The following is a 27,218-nucleotide window of genomic DNA, read 5'->3' as shown; positions in this document are numbered from 1 at the left end:
ACGTGTTAGTGACAAAAAAATGACTTTTAATGATAGGATCTAGAGATGAGAGAATACTATTCGAAACGGCATATCCAAAAAGCACGCTCCCATAGGAGTGAATGGGAGCGGCCGGCGCGCTGGGGGTTAAGCGGCAGGACGCCGGCCCCGGCTGCGTCCATTCATTTCCTGCCGTTTCGAATAGTACTTGCTCATCTCCAATAGGATCCCTTTAATGGCTCATGTTGCGGAAGAAGCTCATCTATCATTTCTAACATAACACAGGTCTAATAAACTACTATATAGGTGAATAATACACTAGGAATAAAATAATGAGACATCTTCTAACACATTGGGACGGAATACTCCGATTCTGTACCTGATGACAGTACTGAGACTTTGCTACAGCGACCAGCAGCTTCAGAATTGGCTGGGACTGGGAGACCAGCGGCGTCACAGCATGGATGACTGCGGTAAACTTTGTTGGTGATTTTACACCTGGAACATAAAAAAAGGCCACAAGTCAGTCAGTAAGGTCTTCATCACGCGGTGTGACTGTGAGAGTGAAGCAGAACTCTACATGACAGCGCCTGATCTCCAGCGCGAGGATTCGGCCTTGTCACCAGCCTGCTGGGTTGCTAAGCAGTGCCCTAGTTTGCTAAGAAGCAGCCCGAATGTGTTAAGAGGAGGAAAAAAAGGGAACAAAAGGCGCACAAAGAGCCTCCAGAATATCTAAAACCAGCGTACAACCTCAACCAGAACCTTATGTCCCGCAGCGATAGTAGGCCCCCATGCACATTACATGGTTCGCGGAGCCAGATGAAGCTGGCCAATACATCACTAGTGTGTACAATACCAAGCAGGGATGGCCAAAACTTTTAAAAATATATATTTTAACCCCGTTCTTCTACTGTGAATTTTGAATTTCCATTTTCGCCACCAAATTGTGAGCGCCCCTTACCTTTTTTTTTTTTTTTTTTAGTTATTATTACTATCTAAAGAGCTGTGTACAGATTTTCGTTGCGGGACGAGCCGTTTTCATTGGTAGCATTAGGAAGTACATACAACTTTATCACATTTTATCCAATTTTTTTGGAACGCAGGTCACCATAAAATGCTGATTTGAATATGGACCCCCCCCATTCACTCTTAATATATTGCTAGACGGGTATTTTTGGATAGGGAGTACATGTTTTTCTAATTTTTATATGTGACCTAAGCAAAATAGGGGGGCGATTTGAATTTATATTATTTTTTTTAATTCTTTAAAGGGATCCTATCATTAAAACTGAATTTTTTCTGCCTACCGCAAGGAATAGCCTTAAGAAAAGCTATTCTTCTCCTACCTTTAGATGTCTTCTCCACACCAACGCTGGGTATATAATCCAGTTTTCATCAGCATGTAAATGAGTCATCTCGCAGCACTGGAGGCGGTCCTCAGCGCTCAAACAGTACTGGGGGTGTACCCAATGCTGCGAGAGAACTCTCCAGCGTCACCTCCATCTTCTTCAGGAACGGGTCTTCGTGTTTTCTTCCGGCGGTGGCTTCAAACTTCCTTCTGTTGGCCACAAGAAAATGGCTGCTTACAATACTGTGTAAGCGGCCATTTTCTTGTGGCTGACGGGCATGCGCAGTTTGCTTTGCCCTAGGCCTAGAAGTTTGACCGCCACCGCCGGAAGAAGACCTGTTCCTGAAGAAGATGGAGGTGTCGCTGGAGAGTTCTGTCGCAGCATTGGGGACGTCCCCAGTGCTGTTTGAAGGCTGAGGACTGCCCCCAGTGCTGCGAGAGAACTCATTTGCATACCGATGAATACCGGATTATATACCGAATGGTGGCACGGAGAAGACATCTAAAGGTAGGAGAAGAATAGCCTTTCTTAAGGCTATTCCTACGTGGTAGTCAGAAAAAAAATTCAGTTTTAATGATAGGATCCCTTTAGGTGTGAAATGAAGTAAATAATAGAAAAAAATCTTACAGTCAGGGCCAGCCTGACTCCAGCCTGTTAATCCAATCCAGGGTATCCCTGAGCATTCTGTAAGTAATCTGTACATCGGCCCCGTCACTGATGGTTAAGAGGATGGACGTATTCAGTCAGCGACCCCATCAACATCATCATGAAGACGAAAGCACTTACCTAGATTAGCGTAGTAGTAGGGAAAATCACCCAGATATGATGAGTACTGGGGCAGCACAAAAAGTCCTCCAGGATGCTTGTTCCATATTAAACTGTTGCGTGATATGTGCTTGAAAATTCTGTCCTGAATTATCTGGAAAGACAAGTTGGATGGAGGGATTAAAAAGGGAAGAAAAATAAAAACTGAAAGGAGCTCTTAGTTCAAGCCTCTCACTCGAGCGTCCTCTTCAATCAGCAGTTGGCTAAGGATCGTAATCACAGATCTTCACAAGAGCGGCCGCGGACACTGTTTTTACCTATTGTGTTTGTCAAACTGCTGAATAACTGGGTAGATGGATAATGGGACATGTGCGGGTCCAGCATCACTGCCGGGGGGGAGAATCATTACAGAGCAGGGCCCTCAGGAAAAAACACATACAAAAAATTGCTTTTGTCCCCAACAAATATTTCTATAAAGAGTGTTAATCTAACCCAGGGGTAGGGAACCTTCGGTTCTCCAGCTGCTGTGAAACTACAACTCCCAACATGCTCCATTCACTTCCATGGGAGTTCCAAGAACAGTAGAGCAATATGCATGCTGGGAGTTGTAGTTTTGCAACAGCTGGAGAGCCGTACGTTCCCTACCCCTGTTCTAGAAGGTCATCGTGGGCCCCTCCACTGGGCTAAGGTAAAGAATCGGGCGTTATTTTGAAAGCAAAGTGTACCCGCCCGATCCTCTGTTCCGTTGCTGATCTGAGGCCCCCACCTGGGTTCTGCACTGGATCTGGTTAGTGACGTCACCAAATATTCCCATGAATCGTCAAGTATTCCCTTTCAACCTTTCAAAGTGTGCACACTTGGCTTGTCCAAGCATGCATGTCTCCTGAATGGGGAGAAGGAGGCAAAGCGCAGCCAGACACCTTGCATTTGCTAAATTCCTCCAAAAAGAAAAGAATCCGCCACGTTGATAAAACACAACCTGATCTTCCTCTTCCCCTACATTTGTCACCTTAGGGCTCGTTCACACGGGGCAAGATGGGGCGTATTTTGACACCAAATCCACCTCAGAAACTGCCCCCTCACAATAGAGGTCTATGTAGACCGCTCACAGAAAAAGAAGTGAGCTGCCCTTTCTTCAGGTGGATTCCGCAGCTGATTCAGCCCCGGCGTCCGCCTCGCGACAGCACCCTCCGGACTAGGCCCATTCATTTGGGTCTACTCCGGAGCAGGAAGCCGCAACAGTCGCCAAATTTGTAGAGTACGTGTACTAGATTTTGAATACCCGACACACTGTCTAATGGCCACCTTATGCCCCCCACATATAATGGTCCCGTTTTACCACCACATAACGGGTCCCTTCTGTCCCCGCACAGTATAATGGCCCCTTTTTGCCCCATACCCAATCTAATGGCCACCCTTTGCCCTCACACATAATATAACGGTTCCTTTGGCCCCAAGCACCACATAATGACCCCCTTTTGCCTCCATAAAGTGTTTAAGGGTTCCCCTCCCCTGGCTCTGGGGAGTGGGGGATACTATACGTTGCGAATGAGATAGAATTTATGATGGATTCTCGTGACAAAGCCTCCGACCCAGATGTGAACAGAGCCTTAGTATTAGCACTACGATTGGTGAAAGGAGAAAAAATTATTGAAAAATTCAGGCGTAAAATACAAAAAATAGAAACCCCTTATGGTAGGAAGATTCCTCTCTCCTGGAAAGGGATGAATATAATAATGATAATGTATGTGCCGGCCGCCTTTAGTCAATAGCGCGATCCAATTGGTTTATCCATCTCCAAGATCAATGCAGTGGAGCTCCGAGACCCAGCGCCACGTATTTAAAGCAGCTTTTGAAATATCTGTATTATATGCAAAAAGTCACGCTTCCGCCACGCAGCCGGCGACGTCCTAAATCATTTACAGTACATTAATACGTCATTAAGTTGATGGAGAGCCGCACCGCGCTGCCCGTGTATGCAGAACACATTAAAATAAGCCACATTAATACCCAGGTTTTTCGACTACAGATTTATGGCCTTAAATAATAACAGTGCAATGTCGGATCTTACGCCATTTCATTCTCCCACTATCCCCCAATGCAGTAATTACAGCGCTAACATTTTAACCTGCGCAGCTCGGGCCTCCGTAACAAGCAGGGCCAAGTATAAATACTGCGCTGAAAACCAATTTGTACAAATAATTAGTTTGCCTGGTATCCGGGTGCAGAGTTCACGACTCGATGGCAGAATTAACATGGCATGCCATCTGCGGTCAGCCGTCCTCGGCCCACGTATCGGCCTCGCTCACCGACTAACACATCTGAAGGCCAAAGGCTCAAACTGAAAAATTCAATTTTCATTGATTGGCCGGGTGAAAAGGTAAATGGTGAGAGTCTATGAGCAAACGGAGAGGGGAGGGGGGGGAGGAAATATGGAAAGCAGAGATATGTATCACGTAGAACAGCTCGTGCCCAGGCGGTGACCTCTGTGCGTGGCTCGCTGGGTGACCTCTCCGTTTATCTTCCAGTAATGGAGTGTGAATGATTTATTAACATGGTGCTAGGCAATAGCGATAGAAACCGCTGTAGTTATCTGTATAGAGTGCAGCAGTATGGACACCTGTAATGTATATGTATGAGCGGGGAGGATTCGCAATGCGCTATATGTCACCTATAGTGACGTGCAACAGCTAGAACCTTCTGCGGCCTTCTCCTGCCTCTCCATCAGTGGCCCAGTCACTCCGCCATCAGTGCACACACATATCTATCTATCTATCTATCTATCTATCTATCTATCTATCTATCTATCTATCTATCTATCTATCTCCCTATCTATCTATCTATCTATCTATCTATCTATCTATCTATCCTTTCTATTTTATTTTGTGATTGTGGACTTTGCATTGAGGCCCAAAAGCTTCAGTCTATGTCTACCGCTTAAAGAGAACCTGTCTAAAGGTTTCAGGCCTATAAATCCTTAAGTCTGTTATACGGCTGAAGTTCAACTTTCTAAAGAACATTCCTCAAAATTGGCCATATTGACATGATTTAGTAATAGGTTGTGTAAGTTCACCTAAAGTCATCAAGATGTCTCAAGGCAACAGGCGCATGCACAGACATAGCTGCCTAAATAGATCCCTTCTTTAGAAAGTAAAATCCCATCTGCCCAGCAGTGTGATGTAGTGGTCCCAAACCCCGCACCAGGGTCCCTTTAAAAAGCCCCTCAAACAAGCACTCAGCTTTGTAGGGCCTCTGTACAGCCGAGCGCCCCTGTGCCACCCGCGTCTCTGCGCCACATTTATATTCTGAGCCATTTTAGGACTGCTTTATACCAACACGTCCAAGGCCTGATGTCCCAGAGGTCGAGCAAACCCTGAAAGTGTTGTTTACAGTCGATAAAGTATCAGTAGATTTTCACATTCTTTTATGGAAAAGTTTTACTGTCACGGCAGAGATTGATGTCTGATACACACAGAGGCCGCTCTCCAGTGCCGGGAGGATTCTAGGGACTTCGGAAAACTTCAGAAAACTTTATTTCACTTTTATTTCTTTATATTTAGCATTTCAACATACAGAAAGAGGGTGAAAAATTCTAAAAATTAAGATACAGTACATACCTATACATATAGGCGGATGTATTCACATGGATATGTATTGTGTTGTGTTCAGCTGAAACGTATGCATTGTACTGCTAGATGCAATATGGATTAGAAATAAATCTTGGTTTCTGACATGACATGGATGTCACTGATGTACGTACCCCCTACCTAAACAATGTTCACACCCAATATCTTCCTTCATAACAGAATTGCCCCCATGGCTGTGGCCTCCTTCAGCAAGATAACATATCCTGCCAACAATCCAATGCTTGGAAGAACATGTAAGAAGGTGTTGACTTGACTTCTAAACTCCCCAGATCTCAATGTGTCCGAATGTCTGTGGGATGTCTTGAAAACACAAGTACGATCCATGGAGGCCCCACCTCACCCTATACAGGGGTCTGTCACCAGAACCCAACATATCAACTCTCCCCCCCTAGATAGACAAGAGTCAATTTGGTGCATTACTAAACACTGCCAAGGAATAACCTTTTGTTGATATGCAAATGATCTCTTTGGAGCAATAAGAACACGGCCATTGCTCCAAAGAGGTGAACGGCAACACCTTCACTGCCCCAAAGAGCTCATCTGCTTATTGACAAAAAGGCGACACCTCGGCAGCCATTCAATATAGGAAAACACTGTGTGATTCAGGTGACTAACCTATCTATCTGCAGAGCTTAGGTGATATGATTGTCTTAGTGACCTTAACCTATCTATCTGCAGGGCTGGGGTGATGTGCTGGGTCTGGTGACAGTAACCTATCTATCTGCAGGGCTGGGGTGATATGCTGGTTCTGGTGACAGTAACCTATCTATCTTCAGGCTTGGGGTGATATGCTGGTTCTGGTGACAGTAACCTATCTATGTGCAGGACTGGGGTGATATGCTGGGTCTGGTGACACTAACCTATCTATCTGCAGGGCTGGGGTGATATGCTGGTTCTGGTGACACTAACCTATCTATCTGCAGGGCTGGGGTGATATGCTGGGTCTGGTGACAGTAACCTATCTATCTGCAGGGCTGGGGTGATATGCTGGGTCTGGTGACAGTAACCTATCTATCTGCAGGGCTGGGGTGATATGCTGGTTCTGGTGACACTAACCTATCTATCTGCAGGGCTGGGGGGATATACTGGGTCTGGTGATACTAACCTATCTATCTGCAGGGCTGGGGTGATATGCTGGGTCTGGTGACTATAACCTATCTATCTGCAGGGCTGGGGTGATATGCTGGGGTCTGGTGACACTAACCTATCTATCTGCAAGACTGAGGTGAAGAAGCCTCACATCTTGTTGCCAAATACCAAAGGTCTTGCAGAATTCATTGCTCAAAGGGCAGTTTTGGAAGTACAGTGATGACATTGGGGGTGATCTACACAATAATAGTCAGGCGGTTTTAATGTTATGGCTCATCAGTGCATTTGTTTGCTACGTAGAGGTCATTTTATTCCGGAAAACCAAAATCAATATCATGAAGAAAGGACCCTCTGCATTGTAAATGTAAGTAACGACAGACAACACAAAGGTCAGTGACCAGAATGGGATATCGGTTGCTCACCTCTAGTGTAGTCAATACAATCTTCTCCACTGAGGAAAAATAAGCTTCCCACAAAAACTGCGTCTGCTGTCTGAGTGCGAGGATCCTATCCTGATGGATAGACCTGATTGTAGAAGGAATCTGTAAGACAAGGACACAACAATCAGCGTCTGCACCAAACACGGTAACCTGATCAGACTCACCCGCTGCGGGGAATAGGACGCCGGCGCTCACAAGTGCCTGAGGACACAATACGGGTTATGGAAAGAGAAGAGGGCGAAAAAAATAATAATACAAAAATAAATAAAAGTCTACGTTGCGAGTAAATTGCCCCGAATAGAAAACTTTATTGAACCAAAGCAATCTGTCAGCAGGGGTCACCTCCAACATGGAAACGCTCCGGACCCTGTTGTTGAATAATTTTCCTTGCCACGATGAAAAATGAAAAGCGCCTTCCTCCTCGGATGGATGAAATAAAGGTTACACGGGTCATGACAGAAACACAGATTATACGCTTGCCAGATAGATCTTTTACAGAAGCTTTATAGCCGGCCTTTAGTGGACATGTTGTGAGGGCGGCCATTTTGTGGAGAAAATTTTTCTTTAAGTCTTCAAAGCAAATCTCAACGAAAGATCAATTTGTTGTTGGGGTCAGGTGGACATCTATCACTCCCACCTGTCAATGTTCCAGGAGGCTTACGGCTAAGTTCACGCTGAGTTTTTTGGGCAGGGTTTAGAGGCTGTATTCGCCTCAAAATCCTGACCAAAAAGATCACAGACAGGAGAGAGACTATTCATAGGGGTCATACAGGATTAGAAAAACATTAATGGCCAGGAAACAGCGCCACACCTGTCTGTGGTTGTGTTCGGTATTGCAGGACAAGTCCCTGAAAGTGACCAGAACTGAGCTGCAATACTACTCACAACCTGAGCACACATGCGGCACTATTTGGGGTATACGAGTTTACGTTCATCAGGACTTGGCACCTACGGCACCTCCCTAATATGTGGAAGTCGGTACCACAGACAGGAGAGAGACTATTCATAGGGGTCATACAGGATTAGAAAAACATTGATGGCCAGGAAACAGCGTCACACCTGTCCCTGGTTGTGTCCGGTATTGCAGGACAAGTCCCTGACATTGACCAGAACTGAGCTGCAATACTACTCACAACCTGCGAACACATGTGGCACTATTTAAACAAAAAAGCAGCCACGTTTTTCCAAATCCAAGGCGACTCCTGGTGAATTAAGGAAGTTTGTCACCAGTCTTAGGATACAGGTTTAAGACTATCACAGCGTGGAGAAACTGAACGCCTTCACTACAGGCATAAAAATGATGAACGCTCCAATTTACGACATAGCAAATGACACAACCCAACAAACAATAGTGCAAACAGTGAGAGGGTAAAGCGGCGAGCCGTCCGTCACGGCGCTACGAGGGGATGAATAAAATTCTGCGCCGTGACTTACAAATATTACACAGATAGCGTGAAACAGCTGTTCATTAACTAAATACCGGGCAGCCATCCTAATGCGGCATACATTTAAAGGCTACTTAAACCCAATTTAATACTTAGCAACCAAAACCCACCCCGGGCATAGTCTGTTCACAGCGCACTGCCAAAAATACTGTAAAATAAATGATTGTTCAACTGCTCTGTGCAAATCCCCGTCCCAAAGAGAACAAATCATAGCAAGGATCTATGGGCTGCAAAACTCGCTGGAAGTAAAAAGGAAAAAAAAAAAAACAGCCTGTGCAGGGAGCAGCGCACTCACTTTTGGGGAACTACATATCCCAGCATGCACGCTTGGGCTCAGCTCTTCTCAACACTCCCATAGAAGTGACCGGAGCATGCTGGGAGTTGTAGTTTCACACCCGTTGGAGTGCTGATGTCTGGCTTAGTCCGTCCTGGTTATATGATAATATGGCGCAAAGACCTTATGTATCTGCTGATGTCTCGATTGACCTGGTAATTGTTTATCAAGCACAGCACCCTGCTTTCAGTAGTGGCAGAGCCAGGTATTACAGCCGACTTCCATTTACTTCAATATTCAGTATTCAACAAGTCTATGCATACCTCCCAACTTTCAAATAAGAGAAAAAGGGACAAAATCTGCGTTGCGCATAGCAAATTTAGCTCCGCCCACTTTTGTGTTGTCCCGCCCTTCCTCATTCATTTTTCATGTGCCCCCACACAGTATAATCCTCCTATAGTCACCCGTAAATTGTGTCCCCCCTCCATCTCTGCCCCCAGTTTCATGTCCCCCCTCCATCTCTGCCCTCAGTTTCATGTCCCCCCTCCATCTCTGCCCCCAGTTTCATGTCCCCCCTCCATCTCTGTCCCCAGTTTCATGTCCCCCCTCCATCTCTGCCCCCAGTTTCATGTCCCCCCTCCATCTCTGCCCCCAGTTTCATGTCCCCCTCCACATCTGCCCCCAGTTACAGGTCCCCCCTCCATCTCTGCCCCCAGTTTCATGTCCCCCCTCCATCTCTGCCCCCAGTTTCATGTCCCCCCTCCATCTCTGCCCCCAGTTTCATGTCCCCCCTCCATCTCTGCCCCCAGTTTCATGTCCCCCCTCCATCTCTGCCCCCAGTTTCATGTCCCCCCTCCATCTCTGCCCCCAGTTTCATGTCCCCCCTCCATCTCTGCCCCCAGTTTCATGTCCCCCCTCCATCTCTGCCCCCAGTTTCATGTCCCCCCTCCATCTCTGCCCCCAGTTTCATGTCCCCCCTCCACATCTGCCCCCAGTTACAGGTCCCTCCTCCATCTCTGCCCCCAGTTTCATGTCCCCCCTCCATCTCTGCCCCCAGTTTCATGTCCCCCCTCCATCTCTGCCCCCAGTTTCATGTCCCCCCTCCATCTCTGCCCCCAGTTTCATGTCCCCCTCCACATCTGCCCCCAGTTACAGGTCCCTCCTCCATCTCTGCCCCCAGTTTCATGTCCCTCCTCCATCTCTGCCCCCAGTTTCATGTCCCCCTCCACATCTGCCCCCAGTTACAGGTCCCTCCTCCATCTCTGCCCCCAGTTTCAGGTCCCCCCTCCATCTCTGCCCCCAGTTTCATGTCCCCCTCCACATCTGCCCCCAGTTACAGGTCCCTCCTCCATCACTGCCCCCAGTTTCAGGTCCCTCCTCGATCTCTGCCCCCAGTTTCAGGTCCCTCCTCCATCTCTGCCCCCAGTTTCATGTCCCTCCTCCATCTCTGCCCCCAGTGTCATGTCCCCCCTCCATCTCTGCCCCCAGTTTCATGTCCCCCCTCCATCTCTGCCCCCAGTTTCATGTCCCCCTCCACATCTGCCCCCAGTTACAGGTCCCTCCTCCATCTCTGCCCCCAGTTTCAGGTCCCTCCTCGATCTCTGCCCCCAGTTTCAGGTCCCTCCTCCATCTCTGCCCCCAGTTTCATGTCCCTCCTCCATCTCTGCCCCCAGTGTCATGTCCCCCCTCCATCTCTGCCCCCAGTTTCATGTGCCGCCTCCATGTCTGCCCCCAGTTTCCTGGGGGAACTGCCGGCATTTCCGTAGATATAATTGACATGCTGCGATTTCCATAACTGCGTTGGTTTGGGAAATTGCGGCGTGTCCGCACCACCATTTTTACCGCAAAGTGGGCATGAGATTCGCTAGAATCCCAATCACTTTGCCCAGACTGTAAAACGCTGCGATTTCTCCTGCAGTGTTTCCGCCGTGAGCAAATAACGGTGGTTCAGTCTCATGGAGCCCTGTCCTTAAGATAGGCCATTAGTATTAGACTGTAGGTCTGACCCTTGGGAACCCCGGCATATTAACTGATTGAAAGGGTTTTGGCATACATGCTAGGTCCTAGTACATTAAAGTTGTTTTTTTTTAATGCAACAAGTCACTTAATCCATCATATCCAGAGCTGAATTCAGAATTCTGCCAGTACTCTCTCCTTCACATTTTCCTTACACGCTATCCCTTTAAGTGTGGTTTTATTAACAGACACTGTACATTGTTAATACGTATTATAGATCAGTGTGAAGTACGGATGGGAGGGGTCCGATTCTGACATGCCTAAGCAATACTTACCAGCCTGAGTAATCTTGAATGCAGCTCTAGATGTGAATGGAGTATAAGGCAATCTAAGTTAAAATGGGTTGACTGGGACTAAAATAGAAAAAAAAATGGCCACAACAGTCTATGGGTTGAGCTCTGTTGAAGTGAATGCCGCTAAACTGCAATACCACACAGAACCTGTGGTCAGGTGTGGCGCAATTTTTGCAAGATACAAAATGTGATGGAAGTCAAACCAATAACTGGGTGGGTTAAATGCATGACAAAAATTAGACTGAATGTATAAAATTTCAGTGGGGGATGGGATCTGAGGAAGTGACAAAAACAAAAAAATAATATTCATATATAAAAAAAAAAAAAAAAATTCCACAGAAATAATTAGGATTTGGTAATTGCCCCGAAAAAGTAATTAGCCGATGCAATAATCATATAAGAACATTACGCAGGAAAAAAAAAATAATCATAAAGTGAAGTAGAGAGAAGGGATTAGGTCCTTGTACAAATGGCGGTATTACACCGCACAGGGACCGCGCAAAACTTCCCCTTCTGTCTAAACTGGGAAATGAAAATGTGTAACTACAGGGGAAAAAAAAAAATCATTTCCCAGGGCGAATATTTGGGCCGGCTGCCAGCTCCTTAAAAACACTGTTAATTATGGAACAGCAGTCGCTCAATAATGGAGCAGCTAGAGAGAAATGAAGCGGTATAATTCAGGAACGTAGGGGTCAGAAATGAGAACACCCCGAAAACCGGAGCCGAGTTCTACTTCATTGACACCACGCAGGGAATCATTAGGAGCGCAGCGTTAAAGCTTTGCCTCTCGTGTATATGGCCAGACTGGAGAACTGCTCCATTACTTGCCATGTTTACCTTTCAATTGTCAATAAAGCTGGGACATTTCTATTGAAAACTAGTTAGGAGGAGAAGCTAGCTACTTCCTGTCTCCATTACATCTCCATAAAATTATACTATATAACATTCAGAGTCAGAACCATAAGCTTGTAATGGCCTAGATCCCGGACCAACGCGTGGCCTAGATCCCGGACCAACGCGTGGCCTGCACCCCGGACCAACGCGTGGCCTGCACCCCGGACCAACGCGTGGCCTGCACCCCGGACCAACGCGTGGCCTGCACCCCGGACCAACGCGTGGCCTGCACCCCGGACCAACGCGTGGCCTGCACCCCGGACCAACGCGTGGCCTGCACCCCGGACCAACGCGTGGACTGCACCCCGGACCAACGCGTGGACTGCACCCCGGACCAACGCGTGGACTGCACCCCGGACCAACGCGTGGACTGCACCCCGGACCAACGCGTGGACTGCACCCCGGACCAACGCGTGGACTGCACCCCGGACCAACGCGTGGACTGCACCCCGGACCAACGCGTGGACTGCACCCCGGACCAACGCGTGGACTGCACCCCGGACCAACGCGTGGACTGCACCCCGGACCAACGCGTGGACTGCACCCCGGACCAACGCGTGGACTGCACCCCGGACCAACGCGTGGACTGCACCCCGGACCAACGCGTGGACTGCACCCCGGACCAACGCGTGGACTGCACCCCGGACCAACGCGTGGACTGCACCCCGGACCAACGCGTGGACTGCACCCCGGACCAACGCGTGGACTGCACCCCGGACCAACGCGTGGACTGCACCCCGGACCAACGCGTGGACTGCACCCCGGACCAACGCGTGGACTACACCCCGGACCAACGCGTGGACTACACCCCGGACCAACGTGTGGACTACACCCCAGACCAACGTATGGCCTAGACCCCGGACCAACGTATGGCCTAGACCTCGGACCAACGTATGGCCTAGACCTCGGACCAATTTAAGGCCGGTCTGATATTTCCTGATAAATAAGTACTTGATTGGCGTCAAAAGGTCACAATTTACATGAAAAGATTCTTGCAAACATGCTAAGGAATAATGAGATGGATGTGAGTGGGGAATAACAAGATGTCAGATAGAGGAGTGGGGGTATGACCCTATGGGTGACTGCTAGACATGAAACCCAGCTATAGGAGAGCCAAGATGGCCAGGAAATCTATAAGACTGAAACTAGGATATCTTATGTGCTGTAGAACAAATGCCTATATTTGTCTATTGGTGTAATATAGGTTAGCACTATATAAATGATGTTAAGATAAGCTTATGATCAGGGACCTACGTAGTGTGAACCACTTAAAGGGATTGTTTAGAATTCAAAAAACATGGCACAATGCCCCACCTGTTCATCTGTAGTGACTGGTATTGCAATACATCACCTTTAAAGTTCACAAGACTATGCTGTAGTACCATCTTCAACCTGTTGACAAGTGTGGAGCTGTTTCTAGTATTCCTGGCACTCAACGGGAATGTAGGGGAGGCTCTCAAAATAAGGGGAGTCCTCCAGGACTTCCATAAGACTTAGTAAATCTCCTGGTTCAGGCGGACCTCTTAATAACAGTGTGAGGGGACACAGTATAGTCAGGCCACCATAAGAGGCACAGCCGGCACATTGTGCTCGTGTAATAAAAAGGTTTGTGGAAAGCAATCCAAAATGGGTTCGGCCTTGTAGAAAGGGGGCATGGCCTGTACGGCTACCGGCAAATGGTACTGCGGCTAGGATAGAAATACAAGGTCTACAGAAGGAACAAAAAAATAAAATTGAATAGAATTTTTGTATTTTAGAAGTACCTAGCTGAAAATTTTTTAAAATTTCATTGCCAGTTTTTCCAAAACAAAAATGATCATGTTTTATTACCCCATCAAATGCAATTTTTTTTGCGTCCGCTCAGTCCATTTGCGTTCAGGCTTTGCCATCCTACAAGTCCGATTTTCTCTAAAATGCTATTATTTTTTTTCCTCCTTCTTTCTAACAATGCCATAGGAGGGATCTCTCAGTAAAAGCCAGAAACCTGTTAATGCGGTAGCTAACACCGCCGGGAGAGTGAAATGTAGAGGCAGCCAAGGAATTAACACATCTCCTGCTCTCATTAAAGGGAAGGTGTTAATGCATCGGCTCCAATATGTTCTTATTCCCAGGTCTGGCAGGTTCCAGAGGAAGCCGAAGCCGGTAGGGATTAGCACTAAAGGTCAATGCTCTGCAGCCTTCAGGTAGAGCGCTATAAAGACGACCTGCCGCCCCCGCCGGGATCTGAGCTGCATGATGTACAGTCTGCATTTATTTTTTATTTATTTTTGTATTTTGTGCATTAAATTAAAAGAACAAATTTTATCAGCAAACTCCTGAACACGCATTTCTCATCTCTGCACACACTCACTACTCCCCATTATGTATACTACCCTTATATCCCTGCTGTCCCAACTGTGCAAACACCATCTTGGTTTTTATATTTCTCTCTGCTTTATTATCAATCCAATGACACATGGGCAGCTAGAGACAGTACTCTATGTACCTGCTGAGGAACAGCACAATCCTCTCCTCTCTAAAGTCTCCTATATAATCTAACAGACTATAAGTATATGGTTATGGAGGCTGAGCTGTGAGTCGTCCATTATAGCTGTGTGACAGGAACTGTCTGCTCTTCAGTCACTAGTGGTAAAAGTTTGCGTCTCCCCCCCTCTGGAGACACTGTGTGGTACAGTCCATCATACAGGAAGTCACTTTCACTTCCTTAGATGTTATCAGGTCAGTGAGTCACATGACTGATAGAAAGGAATAACTAACTTAGGTAATACTGAATGGATTACAGGTACACAATACAATTATATTGCAGTGCTTCTTTTACGGGGATTTCCAGGACTTCGATATTGAAGTCAGGACTATTAGATCAGTGGGATCTGACAACCAGCAAGACCACCTTTCAGACTGTAGCATTCGGACGAGAATTGTGGGTCTTCACTATACATTTTATAGGGGCTGTGCTTGATATTGCAGCTCAGCCCCATTCACTTGGATGAGACTGAGCTGCAAACAGGCCATGCAGTGGATAAATGTGATTATAGACGGCCACCCAAGCGCTGTGACCACTTCAAACAGCTGACCAGTAGGGGGGGGCTAGGTGTCGCAACTCCACCAATCTGACATTAATTGACACGATACGAATCCAAGACAACCCCTTTAATGTCCATAAACAAACCAAACTTTCCTTAGGACTTGTTCACACTTCTGTCAAGGTTTACGGTTTCATCAAAAGAGGAGAAAAAGGGATTTAATAAAGTTCAGAATCTATTAGGATGGACATCAGCACCACCCCACGGACTCTACTGGGGTGTTAGGGAGCCCGTCTTACTGACAAGTATAGCTGACCTATTGTTCCTGGTAGATAGTGATAGAGCCTGTGATGGAGGAGTCATATTATACATAGAAAGGGCAAGAAAATAACATCGAAAGGGGGCGCTATAAGGTTTCACCCCTTAGGCTCTGCTCTATGATTTACCGTAATAAAAACCAGACATTAGCCTAAGAAAATTTCCATTAACATCCACAGGCCATTTCTTAGGAGGTCATTTGCAATTTCCACAAGCCTATTTCCAGGCAATGGCACGGTTTTTCCTGTATTATACATATTTCCTCACCAAGTCGTCCACAATTACACTTTAATTTGTTATTATATATCTTCATGGCCGTCATAACGTAAAATTTTCTGATACAGAGCTCCAAATCCTCTGGACTAACAAACAAGGCATGTTCACTTCCTTCTGTCACCACTAGAGGGAGCACGGGACTACTGCTCCCTCTAGTGGTGACTCTTGTTTCGGCCAGTGCAAGCTCTTGTGCTTTCCATCACCAAGGCTGCAGGGGGCCAGAAAGTTATCGGCTATGTAGCGGAGAGAATTTTTGTAACACAAGTCGCTTTTTCTAGGAATTTTTAACGCTTAAATTTTCAGAATTGCATCAGTGTCCGAAATATAACGAAGCTCTTATTATGTGACACATCGCTCCCTGGTAACAGGAAACAAATAGAATTATCTATCGGAGTAAAACCCTAAATCATACAAGATAAGGAATGTTATAGATTTACAAGCTTGCACTGTGATACAAGTAGTCAAAAGTGGAATTCCCCTTTAAATCCATGGGAAAACCTGTTTTAGGTCTGACTATGACAACACACGTCATAAGTGATGACATCAGAGTTCTCCCCTACTATAGTGTGATGGTTACCATCGGGCCCGTTCTTGCTCTTACCTGTAGTAACAATCTCTCGTCCCCAATAACTGCAGCTTGGTTCCAGTCGATCACTTCAGAGAATGGCAGCTCCCAGCCGTTACTCAGCATTACTGGAACACAGGCAGCCTGCGCGACAAGTCAGACATCATTAGCAATATAGCCATGCTTCATTCCCTATAGTAACAAGCCTAGCAAACAAAATAAGTATTCCCAGAATTCCCAAAAATGATAGAGGTGTCACCTTTAACTTGGCTTGGGACTCCAATTTCTCAATTCAATATCGTGACATGCTAGCTAAACCTTTGACAGGCTGCAATTCACAAAAAAATCCACTGGGTGGCCACACAAACATCTAGCATACCACTTAGTGACACAATATTGCAAAATAATGTTATCTTGAAAAGCTGATCATCTTGTGAACACATTTCCAGCCAAGAGGAAAGGTAAGGAAGGACACATCTGTATCCCTAATAGGATCTCTGAGCTCCTTTCCCATTCTTGACCTTCATTAAAACCCAACAGCCCTCTAGGGGGTGTTGTACTCTATAGGGTGCAATGATCTATAGTAGCTGCTGCCTTCATTCTCCTGATGGTAACAAATAGGTGACCCCCATGAGTCCTACTTTCCATTATCAAATGTATACTTGATAACTTTGGTCACTAGGCTATCATGTCGATTAATTAAAGGGGTTGTCCCACAATTGCAATTTTTTCTGTCTATCCATAGAATGCGTACGCGTGCGCATACAGGACTGACATGGCTATCTATTTTAGTCCAAAGGAGATTGAACACAGAAGGAGAGAGCGTGTGCGACACAGATCGGTGGAGTCCCGGCCACTGGACACTTATTTCTTATCCTATGAAGAGTCGGCATATTAGGATTGTGGGAAAACCTCTTTAGGTAATAAACATTTTCTTTAATTAAAATCTGAAGCTTTTCCCCATTCACTAGGTAAGAGATGAAAGTCCACATAGGGCAAATCGTAATTGCACCAGGAAAAATATGAGAAGAATATGCAAATCCGTCTTCCATGATGTAATTAGGAAGTCAGGTGCCTCAGTGTTGCAAACCAATAGAGGGCGCTCACTGGAATATGCAAGCCTGTCTTCCCTGATGTAATTAGGAAGACAGAATCTCAGTGAAATAGCCCAATAATGGCTGCTCCCTTTAGCATCATGCTCGACCTTCCAAGAGGCCTTTGTTTTGCACTGATGCTGGGATTATTACCAGGTATAGTCTCTCAACCGAGGACGGCCGTTTCGATGTTATTGCATCTCGTCAGCTCGATGTAGAGAAGACTAACCTGGTAGAGGTGAGAGGCTTAGGGGGAGGAAAAATATATCTTAGTACCATGTTAGCCAGTGGATATGAAATCTAAAAATTAAGAGTCTTCAGTAGTTGATACCTTTTTTAATGGTTAACCAAAATGCTGACAGATTGCAATCTTTCGAGGCTGCTTAGGCCCCTTCGTCAGGCATAGTTGTGTGTACCAATTACCATCTACTCTCCCACCAAACAATCTACTCCTAGGTTTCCCATCCTTCAGAAATTGTGCTTCAGCTATGCCTGACGAAGGGGCCTAAGCAGCCGCGAAAGCTTGCAATCTGTCATTATTTTGGTTATCCAGTAAAAAAAAAATAAAAATCAACTACTGAAGACGTTCAATTTTAAAATGTCATAATTGCACCTTAATCTCCAGTCTAGAAAAAAAAACTTACCTGGAGAGCCTCCAGAAATCTAAAGGATCCAAGCCTGCGGCCACGGGGGACGAGACAGAAAGTGGCATTGTGCAGCATTTCACGATAATCATACCTAAAAGAGAGAGAAAAAAAAACAAAGTTTTAACAATCACTTTTAACAAAAATTTCAAAAAGGAAATTTCAAAATTGACATAAAATAATCAAAAAATTGAAATTGAATTCACTGTATGATGCTCGGGGCGTGGAAGGGAGGAGGTGCCAAATAAAATAACTGCAAACCATCCATAGACCGCTCCTGTATGGTAATCTCTCACGACCCAAATGAAAGACATTTGATTTTGAAAGACTGTACAAAAATTTTTTTTCGGCCTTCCAATTTTTAAAGGAAAGATCTAGCGTTCAGAGATGGCTACTGCCGTGCATAATAACGGCTCACAGAGAGCGTCATTATAACGCATCAAATTATGGCCGTAAGTGTCTCGGACAAGTGAAAAAGATTCCAACACCGCGAGAAACTTCGAAGCCGTTGCGGCAAAATCTTTTTGAAGCCTCGAATTCCACTACTGCTGTCATTCCTACCGCCAACCTGCCGCCTTCCTCTCCAGAACCACCCGCAAAACCAAGACAGGAGCTGGCTGACAATAAAAAAAAGACAACGATAAAATTTCAGAATTCTAATAGACTAATTTAATCGCAGCCTGCAGGCATCACATTTTTTGTTTCGTTAGCCGGAGTCATTTTTAGAGCAGACGCAGCCTATTTTTACATACATAGGTGTCAGACAATCTTCAGCCCATAACTGGGAAAAAGACACAATTTGCAAAAAGATCATTTGCTTAAACAAGTATGCACAGGTAATAAGCAATAGGGGAAAAAAAAAATAAAGCTAAGACACGACGAAGACAAAAAAAATTGCAAAAAAACACAACGCCATTTGCGCTTTCCTAACCTATTAAGTCCAAGGTCTGGAAAAGAGGAGCGCGGCTCCGAGCAGATGTCCAATCTTATTGGACTTGTCACGAAAACGTATCTGCATATTCGCAAACGCTGAATACATCTCCCATGCTAATAAGTATCCGAAGCTTCAATTTACTGCCAAAGCCATGGTTGTCTACAATCGGCAGAAAGATAATGAGATGTGTGACGGGTGAAAGGTACAATTAACGATGGTGAGGAGCTCTAATTGTCAGGAGCCAATAATGCCGACACACATGGTTCACACAAACTACTGTATATGTGCTATGTAGACAGAATCCAAAAATCAATCGCCAAGTGTGTAAGGAACATTTCTACCGCATTGTGAACCGGATACTTAGAATGGACCAGATACTTGTGGAAGAAGAAGAAGAAAAAAAGACTCAAAAAGATTCATTGGCCTCAATATTGGTAAAATGTGCCGCAAGGAACACAAATGCCCACATACAGTTGAACATCTGTACAATGAGGCCATCATAGGCTTTCCCTACGCCGAAATCAGATCTGTCTTTTTGGATATTTTTGGCTGGCTGTGGAACGAAATTACAAGTGTTTGGCCTGATCGGTTGCACTTGACTGATCATCATCGCCCCATGATCAGACGGTTTAGCCATCGATGGTGGGATTAAGTGTAGGGTCAAAATGAGGGCCATCAGTGTCTCGATAGGTTTGGTAGCTCCATGAGTGCAGCTGTAGAGGGTGCAATGGTAATACCATGACCTTATGAGGCAGAGGAGTATTTGGGCCCGCTTTGGGCATCGAGATCAGTATTATAAATATCACATGGTCGGGCTCTGGTCAAGTTACTCCTCTACGACTCTATGGATCTAAGGAAGTCTCCACAGCTGGGAGGCATTGGTTATATAAAATCAAGGGTAAAGATTTGGGAGAAATATTTAGTGGTGAAGAGATTCAAATGTGCAGAAGGGAAAAAAAAAAATGCAGATCACAATTTTATTTTTATTGCATTTGTTAAAAGGTTGAAGCTGGCCAAAATCAATGAGCAATCCTGACATTACACTGCCCACGGAGAGCAACCAGCCAAAAGCTACCCACGCCTTTCAACACATTGCTCTGCTTACTTTGGCATAAAATGTATGACCTGACAAGTAAAATTCCAATTTGTCTGGATCAAAGGTTCTCCACCATTAGAAATCTGAACTTTACGGCCAACAGACATTAGATGGTGATCGAGCCTCCTCCCTTAAAAACTTGAACGAATTTCGAAGCAATTGGAAATGTACACAACCAATTTGGTAAAACAAGCTGGGTCGCAAGTGCCACGATGGTGGGTCACGTGCAACGGTGGTGGGTCAAGTGCAACGGTGGTGGGTCAAGTGCAAAGGTGGTGGGTCAAGTGCAACGGTGGTGGGTCAAGTGCAACGGTGGTGGGTCAAGTGCAACGGTGGTGGGTCAAGTGCAACGGTGGTGGGCCAAGTGCAACGGTGGTGGGTCAAGTGCAACGGTGGTGGGCCAAGTGCAACGGTGGTGGGTCAAGTGCAACGGTGGTGGGTCAAGTGCAACGGTGGTGGGTCAAGTGCAACGGTGGTGGGCCAAGTGCAACGGTGGTGGGTCAAGTGCAACGGTGGTGGGCCAAGTGCAACGGTGGTGGGTCAAGTGCAACGGTGGTGGGTCAAGTGCAACGGTGGTGGGTCAAGTGCAGCAATGGTGGGTCAAGTGCAACAATGGTGGGTCAAGTGCAACAATGGTGGGTCAAGTGCAACAATGGTGGGTCAAGTGCAACAATGGTGGGTCAAGTGCAACAATGGTGGGTCAAGTGCAACAATGGTGGGTCAAGTGCAACAATGGCGGGTCAAGTGCAACAATGGTGGGTCAAGTGCAACAATGGTGGGTCAAGTGCAACAATGGTGGGTCAAGTGCAACAATGGTGGGTCAAGTGCAACAATGGTGGCTCAAGTGTAACTATGTTGGGTCAATTGCAACAATGGTGGGTCAATTGCAATGATGGGGGGGGGGGGGGGTCAAGTGCCACAATGCTGGGTCAACTGCAATGATGGTGGGTCAAGTGCAACGATTGCTACAGTAAAAATACCATAACAGCAAATTCCTAAAGAACAATTCAACTACATGAAGGGTGAAGATGATTTATAGGTGTCCACAATAAGTTTAGATATTTTTGACATTCCGCAGCGACAACCCAAAGTAACATTCGACAGGGTCGCTCATCTGAAAATAGTGGGGTTTTTTTTTGCATCTCATTCCAGATTTCATAAAAATCAATACTACTAAAAGGTAATGGCTGAAAACCCAAGTCTGTCCTGAAAATCCTCCAAGCCCCATGTTTATTTTATTTCCTACCGTATTTCAAGAGCCGTCTCGGCATGTAAAAAACATGACTGCCTCCTTTACAGATAACATTCCCGAATTCCAAAAACTATAAATACCAATAAACCAGTCAGGGGGTTTAGGACGTCTACATCAGATTAATGGGAGAGATCATGTTTAATGCAGAAGTGTCGGCGGAAACCCTGCTTAAACGACGGCAAACATTTCAAACATATCAAAAATTAACACGAGAGACGACCAATGACACTATTTTTTTTCCCCATAAAATGATTCAAGGCTCGGCTCCTGGGAGATGTACGTGGTACAAGTAGCTTTAACCCTTTTCCTGGAGGCTGAACATTGCCAATCTGCTTTCCCTCAAAGAATATCCAGCTGAAAAATGGTTCTCCTGTAATTTCTGCATTGATGTGTCGACCTTGTCAATCAATGTAAGGATTAAGCAGCTGCTTGAGACTCTGCTTTTGACGTTATCCTTGGTAACAGAGGCTGTCTGCAGAGACCCTGCAGTGTCTAATCAGCCACCGCATGCCTTCCTACTAGCGTTGTCCTCCCAAGTCGCTGCACTTAAGAGATGGGAAACTAACCAAGGCGCCATGGGAGCCGTAGCTTGTACTACACTAGACGTAATCCACAATTTATCTCCTTTATTTTCCCAGCCTTAGTCATCATTCACTGCCTATTCTTATCAAAGTTTTATAACCGAATCAGGCGTCCGATACAGAAGAGATAATGTACGTGGAGGCACAGTATGGGATCTCTTCAGTCTACGGAGATTTCACATGAGAGTTGACGGTCCCATCGACGCAACCTTGTATGAAGAAGGGTTGTTCAGGATTAGAAAACCATGGCTGGTGCTGTTTCTTCTATCCATTCGTTGGGTCTGGTATTCGAGATCTAGTCCGCGGAAACAAATAGGACTAAGCTGAAAAAAACATGCAACCTATATAAAGGTGACACTATTTTTGGGGAAAAAAGCAACCAAGGAACGATGGATTCTGCTCTTAGTTGGTGAGGAACCGAATCACCAAATCAGGTCACCGATCTACAGGAATCTTGGAAACCAATGAGGAATACCAAACCCAAATCGAAGATGGGTCCAATTGGTTTCATCAAGCTATGGCGGTGGTGGAGGTGGTCACCCAAAGGAGAACAAATTTTTAACTGTATGGATGACTTTGATAACATAGATGTCACTGAATATGCAGAGGACCAGGAACAATTAGGACCTATGGAAGCCACCTAGGTGGTGCTTTATATGAGGTCATTGGGGTTGAGCGATTGGGATCGGATTCCGATCGGCGATTGAGCAAATTTCACGATCGGAATTCCGATCCCGATCTTTTTAGGCGGGATCGAGGTCTCACGTTAGTTCCCACAATGCTTGGCTACTGGTCAATCATTGTGGGAAAAGCTAACATTAAGGTTGAGCAATCGGGATCAGAAAAGATCGGATTCCGATCGGCGATCGAGCAAATTTCACGATCAGGATCGGCTGGAAAATGTTTAAAAATCAGATTCTAAAAACGAAATCTGAAATCTCAAGATCGGTTCAACCCTAGAGGTCATCACTCCAGCACAGACGGGTGTTATCTTACGTTGTTGCCTCTAGTATATGCCATAAAATCATGGTCACTCCCTGGCTTCCCCCTAATCCGTTATTTACCATACATTTTTATTTTTTATTTTATTTTTTAGGAGGAATAAACAGAACCGGCATTCCTAAAATTTCAACCTTCAGGGGTTTCCGGCCCCTCGACTCACACCAAAGTGACCCTTTTAACAATTTTAATACATCAATATCAACCAAGAATAACTCATCATAAATTAGAAGCCTCCTAATTTTACAAACTTTGACTAATAATTTGGATCAATTTAAAAAATAAAAAAGTTCTCTTCAGTTGGCTTTTTAGTCACCTTGGGTTGTAAGAGCAAAAGCAAAGTCGAGTATTAATATAGACGTGATACGTATGCCTTGAAAACGACCTTGTTATCCTTAATGAACAGCAATCAGAACAGAGCGGGAATGTGAGAACTAAGAGCTCTGATTGGAACGGTGACCACGGCCGCCAACATATCAGACGAGACCCGCAGGGTGCAAAATGTAAGACGCTTGTGGAAGGTATTACATTGGGATCATGGAGTGTGCTAGATCATATCCTCAATGTTTAATTCCGCATCTGAAATGACTAAATGCATCCAGGTGCAGGGCCAAGGGGTCTGCCAAAATTGTTTCAGCATATACTGATGCATAAATAGAAGGTGTATGAGTGATGTAACTTTATTAGATATAATAGATTGCCCAAACTGGCCCAAAACGCTGAATATTTCCATGTTATTTGCTGGTAAAATGACCTAAAAACAAAAAGACACTACTCCCTCTTCAGAATTTCGAGAACACAGGTAAATTATCTCTGAGTTGGAATTCTTCTAAACACAACCCTTGGATTACCCCCTTGTAAAGTCAGCAGCATATAAGATAAGATAATCCTTTAATAGTCCCACCTTGGGGAAATTTCAGTCCCGGCAAGGATTTTAACCCAGTCCTGAAGGTCATATGGACCTTGTTAGGACTTTGGATACATGACGGTCTATAGCGCACCCTTAACCCTCTTGCAAAATTTGTATGTACCTGAAAAATATATTTGAGAACCAGTGTTGAAAGAAATATTACTTAAGTTCAGTGCCCAAAGCAATTCTTTTTGAGGACCAGAGCCCAAAGTAACTCTCCTAGAAGACCAGTGCCCATATCAACTCCCCGTGAGGATCAGAGCCCAAAAGCAACTCTCCTCGAGGATCAGTACCCAAAGCAACTCTCCTTGAGGACCAGTGCCCAAAAGCAACTCTCCTCGAGGACCAGTGCTCAAAAGCAACTCTCCTCGAGGATCAGTACCCAAAGCATCTCTCCTCGAGGACCAGTGCACAAAGCAACTCTCCTCGAGGACCAGTGCACAAAGCAACTCTCCTCGAGGACCAGTGCTCAAAAGCAACTCTGCACAAGGACCAGTGTGCAAAGCAACTCTATTCGAGGATCAGTGCCCAAAGCAAGTCTAGTGAAGGATCAGTGCCCAAAAGAAACTCTCCTTGAGGATCAGAGCCCAAAAGCAATTCTCCTCGAGGATCAGTGCCCAAAGCAAGTCTAGTGGAGGAATGCTTTCGCAACCTTGCTGAAGCACCAATGCCCAATTTAACCGTTTTTGAGAAAAATGCCCACACATCTTCCTCGAGGAGCAACACCTTGAAAACATCCTTGATGACCAATGCATTGGTAAGAGAAGCAATGTTCCTTGAGGATCAATACCCATAACGGCCTTCTTTGCAGACCAAAGTAACCTTTCTTAAGAACCAATATCCTTGATGACCGAAGCCTGAACAATCCTCCTTTTGAGGATCTATGTCCAAAGCACCCCCTTTAAAAGGACACAAGTAGAACAAGCCCCACTCAGTACTGGCTATGCCTCTGTTCCTCAAAACACAGCACAGGCGGCAGACATTTTTGATCTCTATACAGTCATAAAAAAAAAAAAAATCTCCGACACGGAGAACCCTGTTGATAAAGCGTTTGCATGCATTTTAATGAAACAGATGTTTAATAATCCATGCCGCAAAGTAAAATGACTCCTCTAGCGCGACCATAAATATCAGTCACCGGAGTCAACTTTATCACAGACGCGCAGGAAGCCATTCCTCTTACCGTGTTATTCTAAGAACTCAAAAACCACAAAAAGTTTTGCAAGTGACAAAATATCATTCGAAATACAATTTTTCTCCCCGCTCAAAGGGCTAATTGATTTCACAGGTGTTTAATTATCATTTTCCTGGAGATAATACCTCACGGTCCCATAAAAAAATGGATGTAATTTTCTGGCAAAGACCGAGCTAAAGCTAGATAATTATTCCATAAATCAAACATACTGCCTCCTTTCTGCGGAAATTTTAATGCTCCTCTATAATGGTATTTGCCGACCTTGAAATAAGCCGAAGGAATTAAAGGTTGCTTAAGGGAAGCTAGTGGAAGATTCCGTCCCCTTCCTGCTTCGAGAAAACTGGCGTTTCGGCTCCAACGCGACGTCTATATTGAGAGAGGTCATCGACTAAAAGGACTCGTGCCTTCTATGCGAGTGTAGAAATAAAAAGATCTGGTTCTTCAATAAATGTTCCGTCTCCATGCTTAAAATGCAAATTGAAGTTCTGAAAACTTAAGAAAAAAAAATAATAAAAAATCACTTGGCAATGTGATGAAATGTATTCAGGCTTAGAATATTAAGAGGGATTAGAATTATCTCCAAAAATACATCACAGGGCCATTTTAAAGCCTTCGACTAGACGGAATAGATCGACTTCAAGGTTCAGATTCTGGAAGACATCTCAGAAATGGAGGAGAGGTGTAGCTAAGAGGTCGTGACACCGGTAGTCCAGGTTTCTATTTTGATACGGGGTCTTTGGATGAATTCATTCACAAGTTCTACAAGGAAAGAGAGACAGGAGATGTGTCTCGAAGTGGAAAACCAGAATATGGACATGGTATGGTCCAAGTACTGAATTAGTGAGTGGCATGTCTACTTGAGATGTGTGTCTTCCCCGTTCAACTTTTTGTAGAAAACCCATAGGATTTTTTGAAAATTAACAAACAACATGGACATGCAACATGGAAGTCCACCAATGGTGCACACATGATGTCACGGAAGGCCAAAGACCACACCATTATAGGAATACAAAAATAGGAGCATATATGCCAACTTTACACCGAATGGCCATGCCCAATGCCTTATAAATAACAGTGTCATATGCCGGTCAAATAACACTCATGCCATAAGGTGCCACCACCAAACCACCATGTGAGGTCCGGCACGCGAAGGAAGAGGTATTGGGACCAGATAACCTTACACCGAATGGCGATGCCCAATGCTTTATAAATAACTGTGTCACATGCCGGTCAAATAACACTCATGCCATAAGATGCCACCACCAAACCCCCATGTGAGGTCGGGACGTGAAAAAAGAGGTATTGGGACCAAACAACTTTACACCAGATGGCCATGCCCAATGCCTTATATATAACCGTGTCACATGCTGGTCAAATAACACTCATGACATAAGGTGCCACCACCAAACCACCATGTTAGATCTGGCATGTGAAGGAATGGGTATTGGGACTAGACAACTTTACACCAGATGGCCATGCCCAATGCCTTATATATAACCATGTCACATGGCGGTCAAATAACACTCATGCCATAAGGTGCCACCAAACCACCATGTTAGATCCGGCACGTGAAAGAAGAGGTATCGAGACCAGACAACTTTACACCGGATGGCCATGCCCAATGCTTTATAAATAAACGTGTCACATGCTGGTCCAATAACACTCATGCCATAAGGTGCCATCAAACCACCATGTGAGGTCCAGGACGTGAAGGAAGGTGTATCGGGACCAGACAACCTTACACCGGATGGCCATGCACAATGCCTTATAAATAATTGTATCACATGCCGGTCAAATAACACTCATGCCATAAGGTGCCACCACCAAACCACCATGTTAGGTCCAGCACGTGTAGGACGGGGTATCGGGACCAGACAACAAAGCACTGGCCATAGGTTAGTAGGTCTGTTTTTCTTTTACACCAATCCCAGCTGCCCCTGAGATTTCTCCAAATCCTGGAAACCCCTTTAAGCCACAAAATCCCTTTAATTTATCATCACAGAACAGGTTCGGTGCCGATCTATAGGTTGGCAACTAAAAAAGTGCAAACGCTTGCTTCGTCATATGCTCTGCTTGGAAGATAAGTGTCCAAAGAAGGTCTATTCTTCATCCTAAGCAGAGACGCAGTCCCTTCACAGCT

General features: G+C 45.3%; 1 protein-coding gene across 1 annotated transcript in view; it reads right to left on the bottom strand.

Annotated features, from left to right (window-relative positions):
- EXT1 (exostosin glycosyltransferase 1) overlaps nt 1-27,218 on the bottom strand; it is a 214,854-nt gene that overhangs the window by 25,390 nt on the left and 162,246 nt on the right. Inside the window, exons 2-6 of the mRNA XM_075270249.1 lie at nt 18,112-18,205; nt 16,410-16,517; nt 7,252-7,371; nt 2,115-2,247; nt 359-477 (exon numbers count right to left, since the gene is read on the bottom strand). Of these exons, the coding sequence (XP_075126350.1) occupies nt 359-477; nt 2,115-2,247; nt 7,252-7,371; nt 16,410-16,517; nt 18,112-18,205 (574 nt within the window). The remainder of the gene's footprint in view (nt 1-358; nt 478-2,114; nt 2,248-7,251; nt 7,372-16,409; nt 16,518-18,111; nt 18,206-27,218) is intronic.

Source organism: Leptodactylus fuscus, chromosome 4, assembly GCF_031893055.1.
Source record: "Leptodactylus fuscus isolate aLepFus1 chromosome 4, aLepFus1.hap2, whole genome shotgun sequence".
NCBI lineage: Eukaryota > Metazoa > Chordata > Amphibia > Anura > Leptodactylidae > Leptodactylus > Leptodactylus fuscus.
Note: the sequence above shows the minus strand (reverse complement) of the source record. Positions and strands in the feature narration are given on the sequence as shown.